This window comes from Lycium barbarum, chromosome 4, assembly GCF_019175385.1.
Source record: "Lycium barbarum isolate Lr01 chromosome 4, ASM1917538v2, whole genome shotgun sequence".
Taxonomy (NCBI): domain Eukaryota; kingdom Viridiplantae; phylum Streptophyta; class Magnoliopsida; order Solanales; family Solanaceae; genus Lycium; species Lycium barbarum.
In genome coordinates this window covers 87,491,504-87,501,424 of record NC_083340.1, presented here as the reverse complement: position 1 = coordinate 87,501,424, position 9,921 = coordinate 87,491,504, and the positions used below count along the sequence as shown (strand labels likewise).

The 9,921-nt window shown below is 33.6% G+C and overlaps 2 protein-coding genes across 2 annotated transcripts; one reads left to right on the top strand and one right to left on the bottom strand.

Moving 5' to 3' along the window:
- The first annotated feature begins 416 nt into the window (after positions 1–416).
- On the top strand, positions 417–2,905 carry LOC132637586 (uncharacterized). The gene is made up of 4 exons (XM_060354653.1): positions 417–832; positions 1,046–1,596; positions 1,690–2,174; positions 2,465–2,905. Exons 1-4 carry the CDS (start codon positions 417–419, stop codon positions 2,903–2,905), a joined length of 1,893 nt encoding a protein of 630 aa, XP_060210636.1.
- A 900-nt stretch (positions 2,906–3,805) lies between these two features.
- Positions 3,806–9,332, bottom strand: LOC132637585 (uncharacterized). The gene is made up of 14 exons (XM_060354652.1): positions 9,114–9,332; positions 8,047–8,383; positions 7,559–7,965; positions 6,584–7,018; positions 6,394–6,495; positions 6,207–6,323; positions 5,866–5,937; positions 5,653–5,769; positions 5,192–5,552; positions 4,949–5,090; positions 4,730–4,784; positions 4,347–4,647; positions 4,116–4,239; positions 3,806–4,028 (listed from the first exon to the last, which is right to left on the bottom strand). Exons 1-14 carry the CDS (start codon positions 9,330–9,332, stop codon positions 3,806–3,808), a joined length of 3,012 nt encoding a protein of 1,003 aa, XP_060210635.1.
- Positions 9,333–9,921: the final 589 nt, after the last annotated feature.

Genomic DNA, 9,921 nt, shown 5'->3' with positions numbered 1-9,921 from the left:
GCGTTCAGAATACAATCTCAAAAATCAATTGCGATTTTAATTTAGATTGTCGCAATAGAATCTGCTGTTGTTCATATGAGTTTCTACAGGTTTTTTAGAGTTGTTCTATACAAAAATTGCTGGACTTATTCGGAATTTCGAAGGTAAATAATAGTTCAGTTGATGCTCATGATACGAGTAGTTTTACATTGAAGTTGTTGATAATCATTAGCACTACTGAATTCAAAAAAAAAAAAAAGTTTACCATACCGGCAGTAATTCGACATTCTGGGATTTGGAACGATGAGAATCGTTTTGTGAATTACACAATCGATGCAATAGTTTTCAAAGATTATGCATCGTATGAGAATGTAGTTGATGTATTAGCGAAACAGGTAGGAATAGATACAAGTAACAAAACAATTAATAGCAAATACATGATCGAAGGTGATTCTATGCCGCTTGAAATACACAATGACATGAGTGTCAGGGTGTATGTTGAACTGAAGAAAGATAGTAGGCAGTTTGGGAGTTATCCTTTGTGTATTACCACAACTGATAAGTTGATTGAATACAATGTGTCTAGTGAAAGTGTAGTTGAAGGTGATTTAACGCAATTAGAATACAATCGTCAATTACAAGTTATGAATACAGATGATGTGACAGAAGTGACAACGTCAACTTCTGGTCAGCAAATAGTTGTGTCTAATGATTTGATCATTTCAAATCATAATCACAAGGAGATCATGGTAAATCAGGTATACAATGACAAGGATACTTTGAAGGCTGTGATGAAAAAATATGCAATTGACAATAGGTTTCAGTTCCGTACAGAGAGATCAAATTCTATAAGGTATGCTTGTTAAACTGTTTATTATGTATTTGTATATAACAATAAAATTGTATATTTTTTCATTAAGTGATGTGTATTTAACTAGTTGATATTTCTTACATATATCTGACTATCTAGTTTAAATTGGTATATGAAATTGTATTCAATTTTTGGCCTAATGATTTGATATGTGTCGGTAACTGAATGTATAAGTATACAATTGCGGATTTGCAGCTACACCATTGTATGTATATCAGAACAATGTGAGTGGAAAATGAAAGCTTCAAGCATTAACAAATCTGCAATGTTCAAAGTTAGAGAGTTTGTGGACAAACATACATGTCCATTGAATGATAAGGTGTGTTCTTGTATTCAAGCAAGTAGTGGTTTTATAGCAGGCATTATTAAACCAAAGTTAACAAATCACAAGAGGAAGTATACGCCAAAGGATATAGTAGATGATGAGAAAAATGAAATTGGTGTGGATGTGAATTACATGAAGGCTTATCGTGCTAAAGAAAAGGCTATGATCGAGTTGAGGGGACAGCCAGCAGATTCTTACAAGAAGTTACCTGGATATGTATACATCTTGGATAAAACGTATCCAGGTTCTCATATAAGAATGCAAAAATCGCCTGAAAATGAGTTCTTATATCTGTTTGTAGCATTGTATGCCTTTATAAAAGGGTTCGACTATTGTCGACCAATAGTGGTTGTAGACGGGAGCCACCTAAAACAAGAATACAATGGCACCTTTGTTTCAGCGAGCACTTTGGATGGTGCAGGTAATTCGTATACAAATGTACTGTTTTTTGCATACAATGAATACAGTGGAGTAAACATCAGTAACCTTTTGCTTTTCTCAATTGAATTTTTAGGTAATATACTTCCTCTGGCATATGGCGTGATCGATTCTGAGAACGATAAGTCTTGGGCATGGTTCTTTCAACGGTTCAAGGAAGCATATGGGGTAAGGGATAACATGTGTATTGTATCTGATAGACATGAAAGCATCATCAAGGTTGTTGCTAGAATTTATCCTACTATTCCGCATTTAGCATGCATATGGCATCTTTGGAAAAATGTATATAATAACTATAGGAAGAGTCATGAAGTGTTGAGTGGTGTATACTATAAAATGGCAAAAGCATACACACAGAATGACTTTGATATGCTAATGGGAAAAGTTGAGAAAGAGGATATTCGGGTGAAGGAGTACTTAGATTCAGTGGGAAGGGCAAAGTGGGCTAGGCTTTATTGTCCAGTTAACCGAGCATGGACATTAACATCAAATATTGCTGAGTCCATTAATGCAGCACTCGTATCTGCTAGAGAATTACCAATATATGATTTTCTGGAGGAAGTTAGGTTGATGTATGGACGATGAAATTTCACAAACCGACAAAATGGTTCGTATACATTCACGACGCTTGGGAAAAAATTTCAAGAATTGCTGACCATTAATGAGAATAAATCTACTCGCATGAAGGTTTGTTTTCGTGCATCTGTATACGTATTTTTTTCATAGCTTATATTTCATCTTTACGATTCTTATACATAAGTATATTTCTTACAAAAAAATTATATATTGATATGACGTATTATGTTTGTAATAAAAACTTGATGTGAATCTGTTTGTATATTGTTGCATAGGTAATTCCATCAACAGAATACTTACACACCGTGATTGATGAAGGGAGGAGTTTCATTGTGTGTATTGAAAAGGAAACTTGTAGTTGCAAAATGTTCCAAGTCGATGAGATTCCCTGCCCCCATGCTTGGGCTGTTCTTAAGATGAAAAATCTCACTGTCGACAGCTACTGCTCAAACTTGTACAAACCAGAAAATGTGATGAAGACTTATGATGTCCCAATTTATCCGTTACCGGATCAGAGTGAGTGGAATGTGCCTGTATACATTTCAGAAGAAGTAGTGTTGCCACCGAGGTACAAGAGACCGCCTGGAAGGCCAAAAAAGAAGTGTGATAAGTCTTTATCTGAATGGTTTTCAAATACACGTACAAACTCGTGCAGTAGATCTGGACATGCAGGACACAATAGGCGCTCTTGCAGGAATGAGCCTAAAAGAAAGTAGTTGTTGTTTGCTTAGTAATTTGTTCTGTTTTTCTGGTTTCTGTATTGAACCATGTCGACTTTAAAGCGTCATGACATTTTCTGTTCTTATTAGCTGGTTTTTAATGAATGATTCTGTTCTTTTTTGTTGATATTGGATGATTGAAAATAAAGGAACTCTCTATGAATAACTTGCAATATTTCCGCTGTATTATATTGGATGTATACGTGACCGGTATACTTTGTATTCTATGTATGTGTCTGTTTCCAAAATCAGAAACCAATTGCATCATGTTCAGTTCATCAAATTCAGAATTCAGAGACAAGTAATCACAGATAGAGATTAACTGTATGCATTGCTGGCTGATATACAGTTATGTTTTAATTATGTATACATTAGTGTTATATTTCTGAATACAGTTGTGTATTCATGTTGAAAAAAGTTAATTCTGTATACATTCAAATATCTAGATACAGCAATGGCCAAATGTTGACAAAACTGTAAATGATGGCATCCCATAAGTGAATAACTCAACAATGTAAAAAACCTATTTTGTATTCATTAAATTTTATAACTGTATATTAGGTATTCAACAGATATATCTGTTTTACAAGTCAGAAACTAATTCCATCCGTAACAATTCTAAATACAGCTCTGTATTATCTTTGAATATATTATTTTAACATCTCTATATACAGCAAATGGCCAATGATTAAATCGACAAATGTAAAATAATGGCATCCCATAATGATTAACTCAACAATGTAAGAACACTTAATTGTATTGATCAAAAGAATAAACTGTATATTGTGAATTCATACTAACAACTGCCATTTTGACAGCAAAACTCCTTACAAAAACATAAAGATAATATTTTCCCTAAAAACATCATAATCTGATTTTGAACCACACAACTACAAACTAATTAACTATGATTTTTTCAACTTGATCAAAATCTATCTTTGGTCTAACTGGCTTCGGAGGTGCCTCATTATCGCTTTCGGCATTTGCTTCCATCTTCCTTTTAGCGTAATCCCATAAAAGAGCACCATATCTCGTATGAAGTAATTCTGTATCTCCATGTGGAATACCTTCTCCCTGACTCAAATACTCCGCATATGCAGCAACATACATTCCACAATCCCTGCACGAAAGAAAGAAACAAAAACTGTATTTAAATGATGTATTATCATCATATATGTCAATTTTAAAAATCCAAAAATTGACATACATGCTTCCAGGCCTCTGTTGTGGCAAATTTTCAACAAACATGACGTCAAATTTGTCAGCCGGTGCTTTGTCTTTGTACGCAGGGTGATAATTCCAATCAACTCCCTGCTTGGACTGGTAGAAGTCTGTTAAATGTAAATACAAGGGAAATAGATTGGCGAGTTTGTCTATTTGAGATCTAACAGTTGCATCATGACCAACCGCTTGGTACGAGTCATATATATATATAAACGTCTGTCAAGGAATGAAAGGACTGCCAACAGCCAATGATTTTTTTCTTTAATGTTGACTGGGATGAATACATAGTCAACCAAATGCCACGGGACAGTGCAATGCAACCGGTGGCCCTTAACGTATTCACATAAAACATCTTCTTGTTTCCCAACACTTATGGCACAATCCGGGTCAAGATAGCCTTTGTGAATAGCATCAAATTTGGTATTGAAAACACAGTCTACAGTGGTAAACTTGTATGTGCTATTTGTATCATATTTGGTTTTTTTCCGGAAGTAGTAAAACATGACATCAAGATGCTGCAATGAAAACGAACAAAAACATTTAATATTTAAATCACAAAGCAATATAATGTATGTGAAAAAAGAAGGTAAATCACACCTCATCATTCCACATCTGACCCTCCATTGATAAAAGATAGAACCAATTTTTGTCGCTGATTTTCTTAATATCACAGTCCATGGATGTTGGCAGTTTTGCCTTACCCTTTTTTTAGTGGTCTTCTTTGTTCTTTCTATAAAATACACACAAAATATATATCAAAAAATTATTGAAACTATGTCTATACAACAAGTACATACGATAGATCAACTAACTTACCTGCTATCATGCCTAACAAGCATCCCCTCTTTTACCCATTTTGAGAATTCACCGAACAGCTTGGCATCATGTCGCCCCGTGATGCAATTATTATCAAATGGGTGTTTTTTGTCAAATATCTCTGTCAACTTAACTGAACTACCTGTTTGAATACGAACAAAGTTGAATACAATCTTTAATCACATTAACTACAAGCAGAGGAATACAATGTAAAAAATAAAAAAATTACGTCATAATGCTTACGTGAAGCTGACCCAAAATTTGTCATGTAAGGAGACATTTGCAAAGGGCCAGGACGCCTCTCTTTACGCAAAGTAATGACAATTTTTGTTATAGTATTCTGTGTTGGAAGGAATTCATCCGTCAGCTCATACTGAGACACATGTTCCTGTTCCTTACCAACATGAATACCCTCAAACTCAACAACGACATTGTGCGGCGTCACTTGATTAGAATGATCTGTACCGGCACAAAATGAAGAAGAAGATACACCTTGCACAATATTATCATGAACTAACATGTTGCTTCCTTCGTTGATAGGTATGGCAGCAGAAGTAACAATGATAACATCAGCTGTCTTGATAGGGATTTGTGATCCAAACGGCTATAAACAAAGAGATGACAAACTTTAATCGTAATCTGAAATGTATTTATCATATAACAAAATTTCAACGAAGAGTTGAATAAACTATTAAATGTAGTACCTCTGGTTCGACATAATCTCCCAAAATGTCACCTGGTCCCTGAATTTCCTGTGTTGAATCCCTTAATGTATCACCAGTAGAATTAACCTCGTTTACACCAACATCTCCCACTAGGCCCTAAAATAGAAAGGAAAAAATCAATAAATTTAGTAATGAACATGCATTACACAACCTGCTCATATGTGTATATAAGACTTTCAAGTATTTGTATACTGGACTGAGATATGAATACGGTTGTTTAAACTGTTTCAGTAAAATATAAGGTGTTATATTTATGAATACAATCTGTTAAATATGAATACAATCACTTAAATGTATCATAAAAATAGAAGTATAAAGATAAGTTTAAACATGAATACAATGTTATGTTTATGAATACAGTCTGTTAAAATATGAATACAATCACTTAACTGTATCATAAAAATGAAAGTCTGAATATAATTGAAAACATGCATACATGTTTGGATACAGTCAAGTATTTTGGATATAGTCAAGTATTTTTGATACAGAAAAAGATACAGTCAAGTATTTTGGATACAACAATAGACTGATACAGGCAACTCATCAGATACCTCTGTTGGAAAATGAGTCGTATAACTCCCGTTTTGTATCGGTGATTTATTGTGTATTCCATTATCATGTTGCTGAAATGTAGATTCTCTGGCAGCACCCTTAAAGATAAAAAGATCATATATGTAAAGATTATTTCAATTGAAAATATTCAAATTGTTTTTATTTTACCTTTTCAGAATCCTTATTCCCTTTAATTGCTTCAATAGCTTGAAGAATCGTTGTCAAGTTGTCATTGATCAATTTGTGCAAATCATTGAACTCATCTTTCACCTAAAAATATTAAAGAAAATCAAATATAGGAGAGACAAATTAACTCCTTGAACTCATCCTTCAACTAAAAGCTATAAATTACACTCACCGACTTTTTAAATTCATCAATTTCTTGCCTCATGAGACACAACTCGCCTTGTTTGGTAGATGTCGGGAACTGGACAGATGGGGTATTTACATGCACTTGTTCAGTCCCAATTGGAGAAGCCGACTTTCCTGTTTGTACAGTAGGTGTCTTCCTACGGGGAGCAATGTTGGAAATTGGAATTGTTTCAGGTTGTAGATCTGCTTTCTTTGATGACGAAGTCCCCACAGACATCTGCCTACGTTTCTTAGACGGTGGAGATTCTGATTGAACAACTCCCTTTTGATGTGTGTCGTTATGGGGTGGTGTAGAAGCAAAATCATCACCATCAAGGACGGGGGCAGTGGTACTTTCTGGTACACCATTGACAAGTGGGGGCAATTGAAGACAAACAAGCTCATCGACTGTCGGGACTATGTTGGCAAAAATACGCATTTCCTAATCACCATTTTAATACTGTCAGAACTTGTATCAAAATACAAAATATAAGTAGTTTTTAAAAATTTGTCAAGTATACAAGAATGTCAAGTATACAGTGTATGAATTATATACTACAGTCAAAATGTCAGTGTATACAAGAATTGTACTGCAGATTTATGAATACAACAAGAAATGCAACGTAGACTACAATGAAATATAATGTTGATACACTGTGTCTTTGACTGCATTGTATCAAAATAATATCAGAAACAGTGTATCAAGTATATACTATAGTCAAAATGACATTGTATCCAAGAATTGTATTGCAGATTTATGAATACATCAAAAAAATGCAACATAGACTACAGTGAAGTATAAAGTTGATACACTGTGTCTTTGACTGCATTGTATCAAAAATAAAAGTCAAAAACAGTAGTTCCATATTTATGATTATAATAAGAAAATATAATACATTTATCAAAATATAAAATAAAGAAACAGTAAAAATTTAAATACATGAAGGGAACTTATATAACAATGTTGAGTACAACATTTTACCGGGGTGTTATCTTCTTTAAATATGCCGTCCATCAGTTCCATAAAGCTTGGTTGACTTTCAATGGTCGTCCAATTCAACATTCTGGGAATGTTGTTGCCCGTGTTGACTGCAAGAGTGGCGTCAACAAATGAACAACACTCATAAAGCCAAACTTGCATAGCAAGTGGCATTCCATGGAGCCTATAAAACTTTTTCTCAGAAGTCATCTTGTGAGTCATACTTTTAATCAACTCATTGAATGTTTTCTTACCCCATGGGTAATCCACGTATTTTCCAGACTCTACCAAATCAAAGTGTAGCCTTGGTATTTTTACTGCATTCTTCTCATTGGATAAGATATAGGTATGAATGAAATAGAGGACAGCAATCTTAACGGCATCAGCATCATTGAGGCCCCAATTTTTATCTGTGAAGCATTCAATCAAATCTGCCTATGAGGGTATTTTCTTAGAACCACCAAAATATGTCTCCAAAATCCTGTTTTTACCCTTGCGGTTAATTTTAAAAGCATCTTCATCACCAACACACTTCAAACCAGTTATTATTGCAAATTCCCTAATAGAAAACCGCAATTCATTACCATTTATATCAATCAAAAAAGCATCAGGAGTACTTCCAATAGGTTCTCTCACCATGCAACACCTCAACATTTGTGCTTGAACATCACAGTGTTGCATTCGGGTGAATACACCAAAGCAAGTTTCCCCAAATATTTTGTACTGCTTATCAGTTAGTTTGTCCTTGAGATCTTTAAATACTTCAACATTTGTGTAACAACTCATGTGCACCGAATGAGTAGGAGGATCTTTCAGAAAAAACTTACTCTGCATTATTCAGTTCAACAACAGTCAAAAACTCAGTATGCAGCAATGACAAATTTAAATACACTACAGACAACAAAAAAATTATTCTAATTGTATCCAGAAAGAAAAATAATGTATCTATTTAACTATACTACAGTCAACAAAATACAAATTCATTCTAATTGTATCCAAAGAAACAATGTATCTACTGGACAGTAGTTATGTATACATTGCATTTTGTGTATACATAGTATTCAATTCTACAATGTATTCAATTCTACAAATTGTATTCAATACTTACCAAGACAAATGACAAATTGTATTCAATTCTACAAAAATGTATTCACCAGTAGACTGATATACAGATTAAATATAGAATATATACACAATATATATTGTATTCAACATTAAAATGTGCAATCACAAAGTGCATCAAATTGTATCCAAAGAAACAATGTATCTACTGAACAGTAGTTATGTATACATTGCATTTTGTGTATACATAGTATTCAATTCTACAATGTATTCAATTCTACAAATTGTATTCAATACTTGCCAAGACAAATGACAAATTGTATTCAATTCTACAAAAATGTATTCACAAGTAGACTGATATACAGATTAAATATAGAATATATACACAATATATATATTGTATTCAACACTAAAATGTGCAATCACAAAGTGCATCAAAATTAAAAACTAATAACAAATAAACATTGTATTCATAAATATGAAATAAATACAGTACCTCCCCTGCTTTTGAAGGAACACCTTCAACAACATTTTTTCCCTTACTAACTGAAGAACCATCGATAACTTTTCTCCGCTTTTCAATACTTGGTAGGGATGCTTCAGATATCGATGAATCAATGACATCTTTTCGTTTGGTAGATTTTGAACCTTCAACTCCCATTGTTTCCATACTTACCGGGTCATGGCGCCTCTTAATACTACTCTCAGCATCCATTCTAGCAACATAGCCTGCAATTTCTTAATCATTTTGAGTGATACACAAATTAAAAGATGGACCATCATCATAATGGTGCAGATAATTGGGTATGCCTCTAGTAACTCTGCATGGAGTGCTTTTGTCCTCCATTACACCAAAAAATCAAAACAAAATGCAGTAGAAACCCTAACAATGGCGTAAAATCAAAAAATTGGAAGAATATATTTAACAAAATAAACACAAAAACTTCTAAATAACTTACCTAGAAATGCGCAGCAAGAATTTAGGTAATGGAATCGGTGGAGGATCGTGTATAGATATAATGGAGAAAAAATCGGAAGAGATTGAGAGACAATGAGAGAGAAAATGGGTTGATCAGGGGAAAAATATGAATACAAGCCTTATGTTGCGGTTGGTTTTTAATTTTAACCGTGTTTAAATGTTTTAGTTATGTACAGTAATTGATATACACCTTTTAGTTATGAAATGTAATTAATTTAAAGTATAGCTACTAGATATAAATAAGGCCTAATGTTATCTACACCATGTAGAAATCCCCTCTTTTAATAATAAGAAAGTATTGAAAACTCATATGAAGGAGAGACAT